Genomic DNA, 20,978 nt, shown 5'->3' with positions numbered 1-20,978 from the left:
GGATGAAGGAAAAGATGTAAAATATCATATGATACAGCAAGCATATTGTATCCCACTTCAGTAAAAACTACCAACTAACCACACAACCCAAATACTATGTACTTTCTACAGGTGGGATTCCTCTTGAGCACAGGTGGTATATTTGTTCTTGCCAATGGAGCAATTATGAAACCAAAACATTAAATGTAATTTTCTACAGGAACCTTTCTCAACTTGCAGTAGAAGGGAAACTATCAGCTGAACACTGCTCTCCTCCCTGTGCTATGGGAATAACCACTCACAGTGTCTTGAATGCACAGAGCCACTAAATCTTGTTATCACAGCATCTTGAAAATGCTTCCCACCAATAGGCATAATTGTCACCTTTCGAGTTCTATCTTTTTCAGCAAAATCATGATCTCTCATCCGGCTGCTGATGACATGAAGTAGGCAGTTCCCTAAAATTTCTTCAGTTTTAAGTACTAAAGTTTATTTGGTACTAATGCTGTGATCTTTTCATCTTTGGTCTGAGAGGTGAATGAACTTCCCCAACACTACAAGGAAGTAAAAATGTGTATAACACAGATGTGTATGCTGCTGCAGCCTAACAGTAAAGACAGGAAGGAAACAGAGACAGAAACTGAGTATCGCGTTAAGGTTTCTATCAAAAGGAACTATAAGAAATTAAAATTTTTATAGGAATCAAAAGAGGGAGGGAGAGAGGGAGGGAGAAAGGGAGGGAGAGAGGGAGGAAGAGAGGGAGGGAGGAAGGGAGGGAAGAAGGGAGAGAGGGAGGATGAAAAATTGTTAGGGATGTTAAGACATTATGGACATGTCTTTCTCAGTTGACTAACGGTCTCTGTTCCACATTCTTAGCATCACTCCACCTCTGAAAAAGTTACAGCAGCAAATGAAATTGAGTGAAAGTCTCTATGACCTCTGACTTCACAACTGTAATTTGCTGCTTTCACAAGTGCCATTGCCAGAACTGAGCTTCCCACTTGCTCTCTGGAATTACACCATTAGCTAGATGAAGGAAATTATGTTGCTTTGCAACTAATGTGAGACAGGTATGAAAACTCCTGTCTGGGTCGAAGAGATCTATGACAGCTCCAAAAGCTGTCACTGAAAAACCATAAGGAAAAGACAATCATACTTGTGTATCTCCTCATCAAATTACTTATTAGAACAGAATGTTTCGCTGTTGAAAACCTAAGACATTTGATAAAGAGAACAATTAAAAAAAACCCAAACAAACAACATCCCTGAGCAGGATTGTCTATTTAATAGAAACTATATGAAACCCATGAATTTTTCAATCAGTCATGTTTTCCGTCTTGGTATATGATTCCATTTTGTTGTTTTCAGGTCTGAAAAGAAGTCAGTTGGGATGAGCAATAACAATCAACTTCCTACAATTTTTTAATATATACTTTTCTTACTTTACTTTCCTTTTAATAGATACTGCCCTTTAAATGCCTGCATTTAAAAAACTTCTGGACGTAAGTGGCAAAAACTGAGAAACTGTCTTTCAGTGGTTCTGGATTTAAACATGAAAATCAACAAGATAAGGGAAGGTGAATGTATGGACTTTCAGTGGTGTCCTATTGAACAGGCTATCTTTTAGTTATTGTTTCAGTTCAAAGCCCTGTATGACTAAAACTTAAAAACACTTTTACTTAAAAAGGTATGGAAAAATATGGCATAGATGATACCTGTGGAAAGGTTAAACTATTCTCCTTCTCCCCAAGGAGTATATCTTTATTCTGTTTTGTGTTTCCATTATACAGTGGCTTCCTGCTTCTGAGTTTGACAGTGAAATGTTTGTGGAACAACACATAAGCATTTTTAAGATTATCAGGAAAGTATTTTCTGGTTTTTTTACAGAGTCTTAAACACTATTATTAGTTTGTGGAAATAGTTTCCATTAGAACAAGTACATGCTTACTGTACATCACTTACTTGACAATACTGTCTGGTATTTGCACATATTCCATCGGAATCATCTCATGAAGCTCTGCCAATGTGTTGACATACTGTATCTTACTGCTGAACTTAGAGCTGAAACACAGAAAAAAACGTATTAATTGACTTTGTCCCCCAATCCTTTATGATATATTAAAAATAAATGAAGGCATGTATTAAATAATTAAGCACTTTGATATTCATATTTCAATTACAGAGCTCAGCTAATCATGACCCTACCTGAATTCTAGTGAGGCTGAAATTGAGTCTAGACCTTTGGCTGTTCCTTTCTTAGGCTGAATCACAGTATTTAGGACATTATAAATTGTAATGCCTACCTGCTAGTCAATGCAATTAGCTTTACAGTTTGAAGGAGATGTGTTAAAATTCTGAAAAGAATCTCTTAGAGAATACTTACATGTAAAAAGAGATGGGAAGCATTCACTTAACATGATCATAATCATCACGATGGTTAACAAGTGATCATGATGACTTAGCATTTCTATTTTACACTGATTCTCAATCAAATATAATAAAACTGAACTTCCTCATTTGTTCAGACAAGTACAGATATGATTGTGTCTATTCTTACTGCAGAGCCTTCTTATGATGAAATACCTTTTTTATTTCAGCTGTGCTAAATGACTCATTTATTGTGGTTGAAAAATGATCAGTTGGAAAAAGGCTAAATTGTCCACAAAACACACTTAAAAACATAAGGCTATTCACTTGGCTAACCTAAGTTATTTGATATGTATGAGGTTATGAGAAGTCCATCTCATTTGGCTCATAAAGCAAGGCACGCACACTGGAGCAGGCCAGCGGTCACATTTAGGATGCAAGCATCACTCACAATCGACCAGTCAAAGCGTGATAACACACAGGTAATTCTTAGCATTTTATTCAAAATGTTAATCATAGACTGCAGCATCAGAACGGCCAGCTAAAGTAACTTGGCAAGCTGCAAGCCAATCAGAAGCTTCTAAAGATGGGGGAGCAGGGCAGATTTAAAAAAAATCTTTCAAAGGTTACTTTCAAGAGACTGAATTCCCAGTTCTCCATAGGCAGTGTACAAAACCATCCCTATGCTGTCTGCAACTAGATACTTATTTAAATCACTTTTTTCCCTCCACTCACTTTAGGAAACTGAACTGTCAAAATCCAAACATAAGCTATAAAATGAGCACTCTTCAGTGAAAGATTAACAGCTATGTTTGATGATGTAGGGCACTTATGTATTCTTCGGGACATAGAAAATCACTGGTATTCATTACATACCTTATAAAAGGTCGTGTCACAGCCAGAATTGTCCTGATAAACCATGATGGATGAACAATTATAAATGATTTCAGATTCTTCCGTAATCTAAGTAAAAAAGCAATGGTTTCTTAAAAACAACAGAAAACCCCACAAAAGATACAGAAAGATCATATACAGTGAACACTGGCATACAGGGGAGTAACAGAAATGGACAGTGTTTAAAATAATGGATTAAGGAAAATATTACTGACCGTCGATCAATCATCTGGTAACATTTTTTCATCCAACCCAATCCAGGCATCCTCCTTCTTGGTGTTGCTCCATTCAAGTAGACAATCATATAGTCTTCAGCTACCATCAGCTCCAAGGTACTGATTACATAGCTGGTAAATGTACACATGTCAGCGAGCACAAACTGTACATTATCTGCTTAAGCCCAAACTAAATCAATCTACTAGGAATAAATCAAGGCAGACTAAGCAATTTATTACAAGAGAAGCTTTTCTTTTCCTTTAAACCGAAGCAAACATTTAGCACTGGTCACCGTGGTACCTGTAGATGTATAACTAGAAAACCACAGTCTTACCTCTGTCTTCAAAAATATGTGGTTTCCTTACAAAAATACTGTTTCTTAGTGAGTTTTCAAATCTCACTAGTGACTTTACTGTTTCTTAAAAAGACATTAAATCACACGATTTTGCGAGGGAGAACATGGCAGGACCATGTAAAGCCCTAAGAACTTCTGAAATTAACTACTAAGAAACTTCTATTCAGTATTCTAATCATCAAGGTTGATGAAGTTTGTTCAATGCAAAAATAAAAAGTGTCAGGAGAAGACAGGGGTGAACTTGTTTAAAATTTTTGTGATCCTCACACTACTGCTACCGAGTCTGTGACTGTAAACTACAAACACTTTGAAACTCGAGGCTAATAAAACTTGTCCATCAACCTGACTTCTGATGGGAGAGATCACTCCATGACATAACTTCATTTTGTGAGCAAAACACTCCAAACACTCATTCATCCTACCCAGAAGAGCACACTACTCAATCAAATGGGAGGACAATTTTAAATTCTTGTCTGGGACGATATGTGCAGATGCTCCACTCAGTAGTCCCTACCTCATTTGGCAGCTGATCATCACAGGAATATTCAAATTGTTTTCTCTACTAAGCAGCCTCAAGGCATGCCTCTGTAAAAACTCGAATGAAAAACCACAAGTCACACCTTAAAAACCTGAATGCCTGAGTGCATTCACTACAAAAGGCAGTTCTATCCCTGAGCACAATGGCACCTTTCACATGTGTGTGGGAATGTTCACGATCTAATCTGACCCTGAAATTCCTTAGGATGCAATGTCTTTAAAAGAATTGTAGGAAATCTAGTTCTGACCAAAGAGAGTGATATTTTACCTGGGCATAAAGTAGGCAGCCATTAAGTAGACCAGTTCCATGCATTTGATAAATCCCATCTAAATCACTACTCACTCAATGCATTTCAATGCTCTGTCTTACCTTGCAGTTGTGCATTCCCTGCTTTTGCCTGATACTTGTAAAGGCTCATGTCTAACAGTGAAATAGCAAAGCAAGGGATTGCATGGAGATTTTGATGCATAAAGCTTAATTTAACTGAACCTACTGACTACCTGACAAGTTACGAAATTAGCCCTTCTCACAGGGCACAGCATCTAGTGCTCTAAAGGCATTGAACCGTACAGAAATATGTGTAAGTACTTACCAAAACAGTCTGAAAAATATCTGTGTTTACTAAGGGCAAAGGGAATTGTGAATATTATGAATAATCAGTTATAATAAGAACAATCATAAAGGACTATTATGGCAAAAAAGAATCTCTGCTAGTTTTTTAGTCAGATCTCACTTATTTCACATACTTTCATTCAACAGCTCTTATCCAATTTAGGTTGTGTTAGACCATTTGCCATTTTAAGGATGCTGAGCTTCCTTGCAAACCTTACCTATCTAGCAATTTCTTATTATTTGATAATAATGGCAATTTCTTTATTATTTGAAAAGGTGGACAGAATTTTTCTCATTGACTAGAACAAATTCCTCACTGTGCAAGCAAAGCAATGGTTTTGTTTTCAAAGTGTGATTTTTCAAGTTGAGATTCTTCTAAAAAATTTTTAATCTGTTGACTGTGGCAGGCAGCCACAAATTAAACAGCAGAATTTTTTGTGTGGTTCTTCATTATCTAGAAGGACTGCTCCAGAAGATGCCTCAAGCGTTTTGGCCAAACTCCATCCTTCAAAAACAGTTTTACAGGAGTAGTCAAGATAACAAACAGGAACAAGATAATGGGAAATGTGAAAGGAATCCAGATGGGAAATTAACTGCAAAACTTGGCAGCAACTGAGGACACTTATTAATCAGAAACTAGAGGTGGCCTATACATTGCATGTACATTATTATCCATCAGAAATATGCTGTATTAAAAATGGAAAGAGATTCAGTGATTTGCAGGTCTCTCCAGATTGCTATATAATTCAATAGTAAAGAATTAACAAATGTTTAAATATATGAGTTATTGCACATTTAGTAAACTGTTGCAATCCCTCTACTTCTATGCAATTAAAAGGCCTACAATTGGAAGAAAGGGGCGAACTAATTTTCCCTTTTCTTGTTGTCTCAGAGAGAGCCAAGAGATAAGCCTTAAAATAAGCTGAAGGTTCACAGCCAACCTGAACACTCTCTTATACTACTACTCCAGAGAAAGTTATTTTAAAACTGACTTTGGCAGTAACCTCAAGCCATGTGGAAAAGGCTCTTAGGGCTTTCTCTGCAAAGTCCATTTACCACCAGCCCTATCAGGATAAGGGTCTTGGGTGAAGACAAAGAAGAACTATTGAATGCCAGTCACAGTTATTCTCAGCTTTGTTCCTTACTTATCAAGTTGCAACCACTGTAGTAATTCCTGCCTACCTTTTAAATCACTGGGCATTGTGTATATCAGTTATCAGATATAGATTACATGGGGCTCTTAGAGGCTCTACTAGGCAAATGATAGCAGTTGTTCTGACCAGGAACTAAAGCACCCATTCTTGTTTTTCACTCATAAAGACAATGTTAAAGGCATTGGCTATCACCAAGTGCATCTTCAAGGACTGGAATTTTAAGGAGACTTTGGTCTGTGCTCTAGTGCCCTGTAAGCTGCAAATGGCAAAGGCCAGGTCTCCTGCTGGCTTTAGAAATGACTTACTGGGTTTTAGCACAGAAAACACTGGACAGATTGATTTTTTTAGCAGCTGTAAGTGGAAGTAGCTGGAGATACTTGAGGGTAGTGCTGCCTTCCCAATTTTTGGCTGCCAAAACATATTGCTATTAGGAGTAATTTTCCTCTGATAAATTTGGGTTTTTGTGGCCAAATCTGTGTCCTGCCCAACTGGCCCCTGCCACTTCTAGATGAAGCAGAAGCAGCTGGAGTCAGGAAACATACTTAGAGCTGTTTGTGTCAGTAACTGCCATTTATCCTGTATTTTAAAAACAAGTGTCAAAAAATGGCCCTGGGACTTCTGAACACAGCACAGCATATATTAAAAATATATAGAGTGATACATCATGATAATATACAATCAACAACACATAGTGAAAAACAGTCTGGTGGTGTAAGTCCTGCTGATTGTTCTCAGTGAGAGATGGAAATCACTAGTGAAACTGCAAAGACTGTAGTCCCAAGGAGTTGAAGATACTGCATTCCTTGACATTTACGGAAATACTACAGTCAGATTTGGTACTGACAAATACATCTTAATTTTGGAGGGTGAATAGGTAAAAAATAACAAAATAATACTCCAATGAGAAGTTTATCTAAAACTACTGTTTTCCTTGTCATTCAGATCACTCCACTTCTAATGACCAAAATTACCTCTTAATTAAAGACAGGTTACCTCTCACTGTATAATTATGAGTACTAACTCAAAAGACTCTGCTACGTTGCTTACGTATCACTCACAGGAAAAGGTTTTCCATGACATAGTTGTAATCAGTTCGACTGCTGTCTGGCAAGAAGCATGCTGCAAACACAATGATAGCATTCACACCATCACCATAATATCCTGTGGAAAAAAATGAAAAGGCATTTTTATCTTTGTCAAAGGCTTTTAACAGAATAAATTTAAAAAGAAAGTCCTGTAATAGAGCTACTGTGTCTAATGCTGAAGCAGACTGAAAATGTATGAACTATCATCAAGTCATAAGGATGTATGAGAGTCAGTTGAATTCTCAAAAAACACACTTAGCACAACTATTAATAAACTTTTTATAGAGACCAGCAAAAACACCTTCTAAGGCTTCTACTTAAGGTTCATTGCATCTCTGTGGCAATTATGTGCTGAATGCTCACCTCAGATTGAGCAATAAGGAGCTAAAGAAAATCTCCTACATTTGCTGTCTTGCATTGTTTGAATGATGTTTCACAAAGTCTTCCAATCCAATATCAGTTGGTTTGTGCAGCTCCAATGGCTTTAGGATATTACAATTATGACTCCATACCACTATACCTTAAGAGCTCCTGGGGACCAGTTAAATCCTTTCTTGCAAGTTTTGTGTAAATTACTTTTTTACCTTGGACACTCCAATCATCCAATACTGGCATTCTCTGGACCACTGCCTAATAACCACTGCACCACTGCCTAATAACAGCTGTAAACCCTCAAAGCTGTAGCACTACCATTCTGGGGTCCAGGACGTTGCTTGTTACCCAAAATAAAATATTTTCTTCTTGTGATGGATTAATGATGGTTAGTCTTCTCCACAATCCTGTATTACTAATGATAAATAAAAAATACTCCTGCATTTCAGTTTTAAGTTTTGCTTAAAGGATACATGCAATCAGGAGGGACTTTATAAAGATGCTGCAGAAATGGTTGTAAATAGATAGCACTAATGATGCAGAGAGGCAAAGCTGGATATACTCAGAGAGCAACTCAAAAGCTTTTCAAAAGAATCTAGAAGAAACTGACCATTACGGGGAGATGATAATGTTTGTGAAGGAAGGAAACTTTCATTTCCCTCAGAGACAGAAACACGTTCCTGACAAAAATTAAAGGATAATACCACAACTTAAACAACCCTTCTAAAAGGAGATTTTAAGACTTCCACAGTGCTTTTTCGATACCAGAGGACAGCATCTAAGTCTAACTAAAATGCTCACGGAACTCCAGTCCTGGTTTTGGCACAAATTCTTGTTTCAGCTAGATTATTATGGAATTGTGCTGTGTTTGGCTGGGATACACTTAGTTTTCTTCACAGTGGCTAATACAGGGCTATGTTTTGGATTTGCACTGAAAACAGTGTTGATAATATAGAAATGTTTTTGTTATTGCTCAGCAGTGCTTGCACCGAGTCAAGGCCTTTTTCACTTCTTGTACTGCTCTCCCCCTCAGTGAGTAGGCTGAGGGTGCATAAGAAGTTGGGAGGGCACACTGCCAGGACAGCTGACCCCAATGGACCCAAGGGATATTCTATACCATATGGTATGATGCTCAGCATACAGAGCCATGGGGAGAAGAACGAAGGGGGGAATTTGGGAGTGATGGTGTTCGTCTTCCCAAGTCACTGCTACTCACAATGGAGCTCTGCTTTCCCGGCGATGGGAAGCAGTGAATGAATTCCTTGTTTTGATTTGATGGAGTGCACAGCTTTTGCTTTACCTACTAAACTGTCCTTATCTCAACCCATAAGCTTATTCACTCTTACCCTTCTGATTCACCATAGGGAGGAGTGAGTGAGTGAGTGAGTGGCTGTGTGGGGCTTGGTTGCCAGCTGGGGTTAAACAACAACAGGAATAAAGCAGTATTTCTTTTCTCCTCAGGCTTCAAATAGGGAGGACATTTCTTTCCTTCCATAAAATTAAAAGAAAACTTTAAAAGATTTTATATCATGCTGCCATAAAGTAATCTGCCCAGTTGGCACAGGAGTTTGATAGCAAGAACACATTGTGGCAGGTGTGCCCACTAAAATACACGGAACAGTCCAAAGTTCATGGAAAGCAAAATGATTACGTGCAGATGCTAACTAACAACCCATGGAAGAAAAACCCACAGATAAGTCTAAACCACTTTTCCTCACACATGCTTGAAGAGAAGGAATGTTCATCCAAGTGAGAAGTGCATTTTAATTAACCACTAGAAGGCAGTAAATGCCATTTGCCCAAATTCTCAGCCTATGCAAAGAGAAATATGTTGAAGACAACCTCATGCCTACACTGCCAAGTCTACTCTCCCCTTTCCTATTTTGTGGCTACCACATAAATTCTGCATTTGCTGTTATCTGTCATTTGTCAGGGAGGAATATTCAGTAGACCATCAAATCATCAAGATTGCTTGACTTCCAATTAACTAATTTTAGTCAGAATCTATTATTAATCTTGAGGTTAAAGAAAAGATTCCTGGCCCTCTAAACACTCCACTAAAGTATTGCCAAGTGAACTTCATACAGAATAGGCCTAGTTGCCATAATGCAGAAACTGTTAGAGCTGTGCAAAGTCTTCCCACAATCTGTGCAACAAAATGATTTTGGTTTCCACAGCTCCAGTTTGCCACTTCATTTAATCCAACCTTAACCTACTTTGATTTGGCTACATATGAGGCAAAATTTCCAATTTAGGCACCGGCAGACTGAAACTTATTGTTCTATCTCACACTGTCTGTCTAATGGCTAACTCCACTGACCAGTACCCTTTCAAAAGTAAAGGAAACTTAATGCTCTTTATCTTAGATTTGAGTGATCTAACAAAACAAGGTGTCAGACACGTAAAATTTGAATTCAAATTATTTCATACTGAGAGTTGAACTGAGTTACCTAGACTCCCATTGATAACTGTGCATTATTATGTACTTCACAATTGCCATCAGAGATGTCTGCCAGAGCTACTTATTCACTCACTAAAATGGACTAGTATTTATTCTTCACAAATGCTGATATGCACATATACATCAGCATCTACTAGGAAACAGTTTTCACCACAAATGTATATTGACTAGTTTACAGCATAAAAAAAAATATAAACACAATTAGCAAGGCCCCAAAGTATTTTGTGTTTGTTTCCTAAATTATGCCATCTGTGTCTGTTTGCTAAACTGTGTCTGAGGTGTCATCATATTCATAAATCTTTGATGGTGGTGTGGTAGAGCACAAATGCTTGGAGGTTTGAACATTATTAATTCTGATTAAACCTTCTGCACACTGGCCACCTTTAATACCTGTAGGCTAGCATTTATCTGCTTTTTAATGTAAATGTGCAAATCTGAGAACCACATCCTCAGGTAATATAATTAACCATAATTTATTTATGTCACTTTTACCAGATAGAGATTCAACACTGAAAATATACTGGAAAAAATGGCTGACCTTTAAATGATGTTACAGATCAACAACACTGTGACAAAAGCATCCTCATATAAACTCACAAATCTCACCTCTGAGAGGCTGAGTTGCCTACCTCAGGTTTTGCAGGAATAGAACAACTCACACAACACTTTACTTAACAGAGAGTAAAGAGAGTCCTTGAAAGATAGAGTCCAAAGATAATCTAAACCTGAGACAAATAGGAAAAGGCACTTAGAAAGCTTTGTTTCCCTTTCTTCCGTTAATATCTAGACTAATATTTAGCCATTTGTATTAATTCATACAGAAGTGTACTAGTAACACCAGAACTACAAATTCTCCAACTCAGCATATTCTGTGGTTCTCTGAAGAGGCTGGGGAGCAGATGAGCAAATTAGACAATATAACAAGCATACAAGGTCATTCTCCTACTTTAAGTGTTTTTTCGATATGTTATTTGATTTTCATTGACAAATCACGTGAAAAAAACCCATAAACCAGTTCCTGGTGAAATGCTGCCAACAATATATAAATATGGCCAACAATATATATAAATGCTGCCAACAATATATATAAATGGCAGAAAAACAGCATAGGGAGCTTAGCCAGATGAATGAAAACCCCAGGGCTTTCTGTATCTTTGCTTTTGCCACTCTACTTCCTCATTCAAAAGTTTTTTCAAAACCCACAGAATAATGTTTTCAAAATTTTATTTTGCTGTAGGTCAAAAGCTTTTTAACTTGTTCAAGACAATTTTAGCCTACAATGACCAAATTGTTCCTGACACATGTATGTCAGTTTGCTGCTCCTGAAATAGCTTTGAATTTAAAACACTTATTAGTCATTGCCACACTGAATTGAAAGCCAAGTTGATTTTCAGCCAAGGCTGAAAAATAAAATTTTCTCTCCCCCTGCCAGTATGATAACAGAACAAAACCAGAAATCATGATCAATAAAGTATGATTTTTTTACATCAATTTAAAAAATACTTATAGGCTTTTCCTACCTCCATGTGAAATGACCTTTTTGTATGGTTCAATGACTTTCATATCAATTCTCTGTTCTTGTTCTCCAATAACGACCGTTCTCCATAACCTGTTGTCCTCTCGCTCCTCTTCAGCAGTGTACTCTGGAATTGATTCAGATTCTTCCTGGGAAGCATCCCTAGTAGCAGTATGCTCTTCTAAAAAACAAAACTGTATATATTACCTCCTCCTGTATATATTGTATATATTACCTCTAAATACTGTTGCTGTTACATACACTTGAAATGAATGACTGAAATCAACTGGATTCTTACAGTACTGGTATAAGTAAGAGCAGAATGTGATCATCTGACAGCCAGTCAATGAGAAGTTTCCATTTTTTAAGACTTTTCATTATTACAAACACAAAAAGAACAACAGCAACTATCACTGTGAGGAATATTGCCATGGGATTTTTGGTTTTGCATCCAGTTGGTAAAACTGAGTAGCTGCTCACTAGTTAATGCACCATAGGCCTTTTAAGATGTTTGTGTTGCAGGTATAAGAACTATGCTGAAAAAAACAAAGGAGGAACTAAAAGTGAACACAGGAATACCTCCTGTCTAGAGAGGAATTATCAGAGAGCTATAGCTTCTCAACTTTTTCCCAGTTTGTCTCCAATCTCTTCACATTCACCACCAGAAAATATGAAGAACATCCATCTTCCTCTGCCTCAGTCATGCTGACTCCTCATGTAAGCACAGTAGTTGCCTTCCCCAAGGACTGTGGCTGAGGTTAAATACCAGTTTTCTCACAGATGTGAAGTACAGAGCAGCCATGCAGTCTGACTTGTTCTATGAGCACCCTTGAGAGAACAGGCACATGTAGTCCACAGGCACAATGACCACAGTAAATAAACTGTATGGCTGACAAGTGACTAGGAAGTCTCAAACACAGCCTCTCTGCTGGATACTCTTAGTTTCAGAAAAACTGTGATGTAATTAATAAAATCTACATTTCCATTGCACATGGACAAGATGGTTCTTAACTGCATTCCAGTTTTTCAAATTTAATGGCTGTTTACAGAGAAAGTGACAGGAAAAGTGATTATGTCCACAGCTGGAAATACTTATTTTCCCTTTTTAGTTTTTGTTACAACATACTGTGTTTTCCATGGGGTAAAAAAAAATTCCTCTTTTGTACTATTTTGCAATATTCTGTATAGATATTGTTAATTTACCTTCATCGTAAAGATTCTGTACATTTTATGCATTACACATATTTGAAGTAAATTGTTCTTTTTAAAGCATTATGCTGGCTGTGCAGTCATAAGAGCAGAATTTTATTTGCAAATCAATAAGCGAGGTAACAGTAAACAAAGATACATTGAGATACATAATGACATACATGTGTGTACTTTAAAAGCTGTAAACACCCTATTTGAAAATACCAAAGAGATCTATGAGAATTAAGAATAAACTAAAAGAAGCAAGTTTAATTGACAGGAACTAAAGAACACAATGTTTCATAGATGTCCTCAAACCCTTCTATGTATTGGGTTATCTACAGATGCCTCTGGTTAATGCTGCTTCTTGAACTACTCATACAAATTGAAGTATATGATCCTTAAAACACACTAGTTTATTGTAAAAATTAAATCAATTATCTTTATGTATTAGGAATACAATAGTATACTGTGTTTATACCACATATATCTACACAGAACCTTTAGGCACAAACACATATGTGTACTAACTCTTAAATTGCAAAACTGATTTCTCCGTTAAAACCTATCAATAATTTCACAAAATTTGTTAGAAATACCAAGTTTCTCTAAGTACACACAAAAAAGCTATTAAAAAATCTCTATATTAGGTTGAGTATATATTTTTTTGTTTTGTTACAGTATGACGGGAAGCTGAACAGGAGCCAGCAGTGTGCCCAGGTGGCCAAGAAGGCCAATGGCATCCTCACCTGGATCAGGAACAGTGTGGCCAACAGGTCCAAGGAAGTGATTCTTCCCCTGTACTCAGCACTGGTGAGGCCACACCTGGAGTACTGTGTCCTGTTCTGGGGCCCTCAGTTCAGGAAAGATATTGAGGGGCCGGAGCAGATCCAGAGAAAAGCAATGTGGCTGGTGAAGGGACACAAGCACAAGTCCTATGAGGAGAGGCTGAGGGAGCTGGGGTTGTTCAGCCTGGAGAAGAGGAGGCTCAGGGGAGACCTCATCACTCTCTACAATTCCCTGAAAGGAGGTTGTAGCCAGGTGGGGGTTGGTCTCTTTTCCCAGGCAACTATCAGCAAGACAAGAGGGCATGGTCTCAAGTTGTGCCAGGGGAGGTTTAGGTTAGATATTAGAAAGAAATTCTTTATAGAGAGGGTAATCAGGCATTGGAATGGGCTGCCTAGGGTGGATTCTCCATCCCTGGAGGTTTTTAAGATGAGACTGGATGTGGCACTTAGTGCCATGGTCTAGCAACCACAGTGGTAGTGGATCAAGGGTTGGACTTGATGATCTCGGAGGTCCCTTCCAACCCAGCTGATTCTATGATTCTATGACTAACAAAGTCTAAATTTCTACTGCTGCCTGTCTTGTATTTTCTGTCCCTAGTATGAAGTATTGTTAGGGAATTATACTGACAGAATATCCCCCTCTATAAAGATCATGACTGAGGCAGAGAACGGTAGCTAGCAAAACAGCTTTAGTGAAAAGAGGCTGGGCTAGGTAACTTGCAGACTAGTGCCAAAATTGTGTTTGGGGTCTGATAATTATTTTTTTTTTTTGGTTGGTGAAAGCGCAGATGATGAAGAATGACAAAGATCCTGATAAAACTTCTGATGCTGAAATCAGACACATGAATTATTTTTTGATAGAAATTATACAAGACTACCTCTTCCTGATGAAGTAACTCTGCTCTACTGCCTGAAGTGTTGATTTTGCAGAGAAAGATGCACTAGTGTGAAATTTAGAAAGGACATAAACATCTGCAGACAAAATAATAAACACTTTTACTTTACAAATAATGCTGATTTGGGGGCAGGCCTTCAATGATATTCATGTATGGACTTCAGAAATGCAATTCTTATGCCATCTAAAGCAATAATAATAGAAAAATTATTTCAGAAACTAGCATGGGTTCTGAAAAAGAATGTTTAAATGTATGGTATTAGTGACAAAAAGAGAACCACTCTGTGAAACTGATGATCAACCAATCTCTAAACAAGTTTTCTCTGTTGTCTTTCATAGCTTAAAGGGACTTTCAACAGTCTCATCATGACAAGTTAAAAATCACTGCTCTCTATGGTCTCAGCAGCTATGTCTTCTTGTTATTTACTTTCCCGGGTTTGGCACCAGTTAGAAACATTAAACTGTGGGAGACTCCAAGTGCTGCTAACATCAGAGTGCATACTAGTTAATGGTAGAGTACAAAAGTACAAAGATAACAAAGGCTATTTACCATGCAATTAAACCATTCTTCACTTTTCTTAAGACTATAATCTTAGCTATTAGATTCATTTTATTTATAGCTAACTACTTTTTTTATTCTTTTATTATGCTGGCTTCTTTTGATAAAATGTTTACTTTTTTTTCCTTTTCTACTCTCTGTTCATGGCTCTTCTAAGTGGAAGACATTTTTGTTACTAAGTATGTCTTAAACCAAACTACACAACTGCAAAAATGTCACCAAAAACCCAGGGACCTTGAGCTCTTCACACAGGAGTTCAGGAAAACTGGTCCAACTTTAAGAACATCACATTTAGAAAGCAGCAAAAAAAAACCACTGGGAAGAAATGCTTGCCAGAAATACAACTGCCACCAAAATCACTAGAGCTGAATTTAATTATTTGAGGGCTTAAAGGCAAAATCTGTTCTACTGCAGGCAGAGATTTCTTTTCTCTCACATGGTAGTCACAACAGTCTAAGCAGGTTAGCTCGCGCGCGTGTGTGTGTGTGTTAACCTTTGCTATAAAATCTTCTAACCATCAAGCAACTCATCTCTATGCTCTGCATCTACCCATAAGGATATTGGCCTTCTAATGAGAAGTAACATTAGAGATGCTCATGCATGATTGAGTACACAGTAATGCTTCTTTAGCAATGTCACTTAAAATGATGAAACTGTTCTTGTATGCTCAAGTGACCTCACTAGCACTAGAGAATGTAAATGCATGGGAAAATTCCGTTTAAACTGATCCAGTTTTTAAAAGTTTCTTTCTGCTGTAGGTTGTAAAATGATCACACTTCTTTTTCTGTCAAACAGCTTATTATCTGTACGATCACATCAGTGATTACAGGTCTTGTATGTTTTATGAGGTACCAGCAAGGAATGAGTGTTACCACCCTATTTTGTACATCATGAAGGTAAATAAAGTGAGTTAAACAGTGTAAAACACTTTCACATCATATTTCTTTGAGAGAAAATCATTAATATGCAAAGGAAGAGCGAAGGGTCTCACTGTACATTTCGGGGTGTATCTATACTGCATGGCTAGTTCTGCTGAGAAACGATATTTAAATAACTGGAATGAAGAATTCTGTTGTTCAGTCACCTGAGCTGGCTTTATCAGGCTATGCACACAACCTTCCACATCTCAGCTTCTCAATCATACATGGGAATAAAAAGTCGACATTTCTTCTTAACAGAAGACCTCTCAGCACATTGTGTCTACCTCACTTATACACTGCAAGATCTCTGGTGCAGCTTATGTCAGTCAACATTTTGCACAAAGTTATATTCCCAAGTACTACTGATGTAATTGTAAGCTAGAGTTGCCCAGCGCTGCGCTAAGCTGCAGTTAGCTACAGCGTTCTCTATAACAAAGATCAATTGCTTTCTTCTTGTTTTCAGACAAGTCCTATAGTACTGGACAAAGACGGGACTCTGAATTTGATTCTCCCTAGGTAGCTGCTCTTACTTTATTAGATCAGCTGTACTATTTTTTTCTGCACTCTAAAAAAGTAGAAGTATACTATTTTACACAGGTGAAAGGTTAAAAAATAGCAGACAGCAAAAATAACCTGGATGTCTAGCATCAACTCTCAAATGCTTTAACCATACTGATAACCTGACAGACATGAGACTGATCATGTAAGCAGTAAAAAAAAAAAAAAAAAAGATGAACTCTGTGTTTACAATTTAAAATATTACCTTGTCCAGTGTATTCAAACGAGTCTGCTTCATCAGGAGTGTCAAGGTCATCTACATTGATGTCAATTTCATCTGGTGTATCCAAATTGTCATCAGAAAGTACAGACCCTTCACTCTGGTCCAAAGAGAGATTGATGTTTGGAGCAGTGAGCTTTATCCTTCGGGGTTGGGAACCATTAAGATCAAGAGAATTGGGAGGTTCTTAAAAAAAAGACAAGGAAAAAAGGAATTTTATCTACTCCACACACAATTCACCTCCCATACACTTAAAAACCACTTCAAACACACTGAGACAGATCAATTTTAGTAACACCATGACATTTAAGACCACCTAACACAAAACACAAATATCAACATTGCTATTTAGTGAAATAAAACAAGCATTTACAGGAACAGTCAGTGTAGCTCAGAGCTGCTAAATTATGCAAAATCCAGATTCTGTTTTCTGCAATCATCAGACAAAAATCAGGTATTGAACATGCTCTGACCAAACTGCTTAAGAATTTAAAGAGTAATATACACGTCATTTGAGCTATGAACCAAGACACTGCTGAGTCCTGGGAAAATTCACAGGAGTGAAACCCCCAGTAAACATTTATTGTCTCATGCACTTGGTGCTACTTGAATGGTGCTGATTTGCAAGTAGTTATGTCTTTAATTTAACTATGCAATATTTTAATACAATAATAGAAATAAAAAAACCCTCAGTCTCTTAATCAGTCTTAAATAAAAATAGTCTTCAAAAAGACAAAAGCTAGGTATGCCTTTGCCCCTTGCCTGTATGTTGTGTGACCCATTTCAAGCTGTTCTAACTTAGTTCGCTTAGACAGTAGTAAATTATAAAGTAAATAATACAGATTATTAAAACTTCACAAGGACTAAACAATGCACAAGAGAAAATGTAACATTACAATTATTATTTCTCAAATGAAGAAAATAATTGACTAAATAAAGCAAACTTAACACTTTTTTCTTTTTGACACTGAACTGATTCTTTACCAGCACAGAAATATCTTTCTCACTGCAAAATTAAACGTCATGGGAATAAGATACAACTAAGACAATGAGTTAGAGCTTCTCTCACCAGGTCTCATCTCTGTAGAACTGGGGCTTAGTACACCCTCAGATAAGGGGATGTCCATTCCCACATCCTCTTCTACCAACCTGAGAGGTAAAATACAAAGTAAAATCTTAAAGAGATGCATGGCTTGACCTAGGTATCAATACAGCTTATGTGATTACAGGGAACTGAAATATCCTTCACCATAGCCAGTTCAGAGTCTGATCACAAAACTGATGTGAGAAGCAAACACAGCTGTTGTAATTGTACTGTGTCGTTTTTACGCACATTTCTGCAGAGCCTTTGGAGACTACGGGGCACAGATGTCCACTTTTACCTGTATCAAGACACAGCATTGAATAACAATAGGTTGACAAACAGCAGTGTTTCTCATTTTATGCAAATGAAGTTGGTCTTTTGTCATCCAGCAAACTAGATACATGATTGCAGGGAGCTTCAGCTTCTCTTTGTAAAACAGTATATTCACAACTGTATATACATTTACTGTATAGCAAAAATGAGATAAGTGGTTTTTTTCATTCTTTTGGTATCAATTGTATTTTAGAACAATTCTGACCCAAATTAGTAGTACTGAAGCAGTTGATGTACTGCACTGAAAGAGTTCAGAAAGTACAAAAACGAGAACCAAAATTACATCACAGATTTTCAAAGACTAAAATGTTGCAAAATATCCTACCTAGATTCCATTTTTAGGATGGTACTAAGAACTTACATTTAACTTTCATACATACATAAGACAAGGAAAAGGCATTACATGGTGCAAACAGCAACAAAGGTGGTTGAATGCTTAAAGAAATTGACTTGAACTGTTTTCATGTCTATTCACTATTCAAGTATTCTACAAAATACTTGCTGGAAGGATGGTTAGACTGCAAATAGGAAACAATATTTTACATTTTCAGGACACTCTTGACAACTTACAAACCATTTGCAATGAAAATGTATGACTTCAAGAGAGCTTCATTCACTTTACCAAAATAACTGTATTATTGTATAAATTATATTACTATTCCAAAGTGTCTATTCCCACCCCCACCCTCCCCCCCCCAAAATCTGAAGAATAGACCATTTTTGCACTTTGACTAACAGAAGTGTGATCAGTTCAAAGAAGGTACTTTTCTCTGCCACAGCATCAGCTAGCTATGTTATGAATGATTCAGCTGAACAGACCTGAATAGGCTTGGCTTGTTGCTCCTGCAGTTTCTTCCTACTCTCATTTTCCAAATGAGAAGGACTATCCTTATTATCTTACTGTGTGCAGACAAGACTCTTCTGGTCAATCATTGTATCAGACTGTGAGTACAGTTCTGTGATTTCTTATTAATTCCATACAAATTAAAAGTAAATGTGTATATGTAGGCCTGCCAAAGGTTTCACTGTGCTAAAAGTTGAAAAAGATCTTGACCTCAAGTCCCATGCCATCAAATTCCCATACAGACAGGGAAACTAGTGAACTCCCGCATTTCCGTGGGGCCATAAAGAATACAGAAAATTTAACACTATGGTTAAATACCGTTGTGCTGCTCAACTCGCAACCAAGTCTTATCTCTCAATAAAAACTTGTTCTACTAATTTTGATTTTATCCCCACATTCTCTATGCTATATCTTTCACAAGTACAGGGATGAATAGCTTAATAATTTTTACAAAACATGCCAATTCTGGAATATGTTTAATTACTGTCAAATAAGGCTTGAATAATCTTTCTCTTTGGATACACAAACTAACAGTGAAAAAACTTGATCAAAGTATCCTGCTTATGAATAAAATGAATGGCACAAATTGTCTGTAAAGTACCATTTCCTTTTTTTTTCCTACTCTGTAGAATTATCTGTGTTCAGAAGCACTCGATACCATCACAATTTACTTAGAAAACATAAATAAATCAGTAGAGTATTTGGGTTTTTTTGTGTGTCTATTCAATTCATAGTAAAATACATGTAATGAAATATAATTCATTCATCTGAACTTAATATAGAAAAATTTGAATTCTGAAGAAGTTCTGTAAGTAACAGCCAGATAAGGTAAGAAACCACAGTAGTGGAAAGAGTGTGGGGAGAGGATGAATACTTCTAACCCATTTTAAATTCAGAGTAAGATATTATTTGGTGCATTATTAACCTTTCTAAAAATAAAACTATGAAGAGTTCTTTGGTTACAGCATCTCAGGACTAGTCAGACGATGACTTATGGGTACTCAAGGGTTTATGTTTTGGTTGGACAGAACAGGGTTGTGATACAGTCACATAAACCATTAATTTATAATATTTCTTACAGCCTTATCAGACCAAATGGTAATTCCTTACTGAACAAGCTTTGGAAATTACTGCAGGACATTATTTGAAAGGAAACACTCAAAGTTGTGTGAAGACTAAGATACAGGAGAATAGTGAATTTTCTGGGTTTCTGTATTAAAAAGAGACACTATTCTCTGCACAAAACAAAAATGTTTGAGCAGAATGAAGATCGTCTCTGCATGATAAGATCATGACTAAATTTTGTATACTCTATCCCTACAGAAACAGTGATAATCATAACATGAAAAAAGCAATTTCACACAAGTCATTAATTCACAAATTTAGAGTTGTCTAAAATTTTTGCAATGCCTGAGACAGAATTTTTCTAAGTCGTGACATTTCTAGGAATGCATTAAGACTGCTTTTCTCCTTGTGGCATCTCTATTTGCTGCTTTCTGTAGAGTCTCTTACACTTTCACAACAAAAATTCGAAATGCTTTTCGGCTTTCACTGGGACCACTACAGCTGAGTTATACCAGAATTTTATATCATAGTTGTGTTTAGAAGAAGACTACATTTCTAGGGATTGAAAGATATTTGTGTTTCAATTTCTGCTGAAATACAGCTACAGGCAGTATACTAAAAAATACCTCTCACTTAGGGATTACAGTTAAACAGCATCAGAATTTGTCTGTGAATCTCTAATTTTATTTTGTTGGCACAGTGTTATTAATGTCAATAATCCATATTGTTCATATTTGGTTATTTAATTTGGTCTGTGGTCCTGAAAGCTCTGGACCAAAGCAGGCATTTAAAAATCAGTTTAAGTCCAGTACCAAAAGCATTGCTGACACAAGCTTCTCCATTTTTATCTTCAATCACATAAAAGATGTTATCACCTTTCAGAAGATTTTTAGCAGCGATTAAATTCCTGTGGGTTTTTTCTCTGTTTGGGGATTTTTGATGTGGGTTTTTTTTGTTTGGTTTTGGGGGGGGGCA

General features: G+C 36.9%; 1 protein-coding gene across 7 annotated transcripts in view; it reads right to left on the bottom strand.

Moving 5' to 3' along the window:
• Window positions 1–20,978, bottom strand: part of PRUNE2 (prune homolog 2 with BCH domain) — a 141,793-nt gene that overhangs the window by 7,391 nt on the left and 113,424 nt on the right. For 6 of the 7 annotated variants that reach the window (XM_027722354.2, XM_039388800.1, XM_039388801.1 and 3 more), the window contains exons 10-16: window positions 17,747–17,826; window positions 16,663–16,863; window positions 11,554–11,730; window positions 7,174–7,276; window positions 3,456–3,587; window positions 3,223–3,309; window positions 1,942–2,040 (exon numbers count right to left, since the gene is read on the bottom strand). In XM_027722354.2, coding sequence (XP_027578155.2) covers window positions 1,942–2,040; window positions 3,223–3,309; window positions 3,456–3,587; window positions 7,174–7,276; window positions 11,554–11,730; window positions 16,663–16,863; window positions 17,747–17,826 — 879 coding nt within the window. Of the gene's footprint in view, window positions 1–1,941; window positions 2,041–3,222; window positions 3,310–3,455; window positions 3,588–7,173; window positions 7,277–11,553; window positions 11,744–16,662; window positions 16,864–17,746; window positions 17,827–20,978 lie in introns of those variants that run through there. The other variant, XM_027722356.2, reaches the window with a different exon arrangement.

This window comes from Pipra filicauda, unplaced genomic scaffold (assembly GCF_003945595.2).
Source record: "Pipra filicauda isolate LSUMZ 115617 unplaced genomic scaffold, ASM394559v2 scaffold68_size4259465_pilon, whole genome shotgun sequence".
Taxonomy (NCBI): domain Eukaryota; kingdom Metazoa; phylum Chordata; class Aves; order Passeriformes; family Pipridae; genus Pipra; species Pipra filicauda.
The sequence above is the reverse complement of the archived record's forward strand: the minus strand, read 5'-3'. Positions and strand labels throughout refer to the sequence as shown.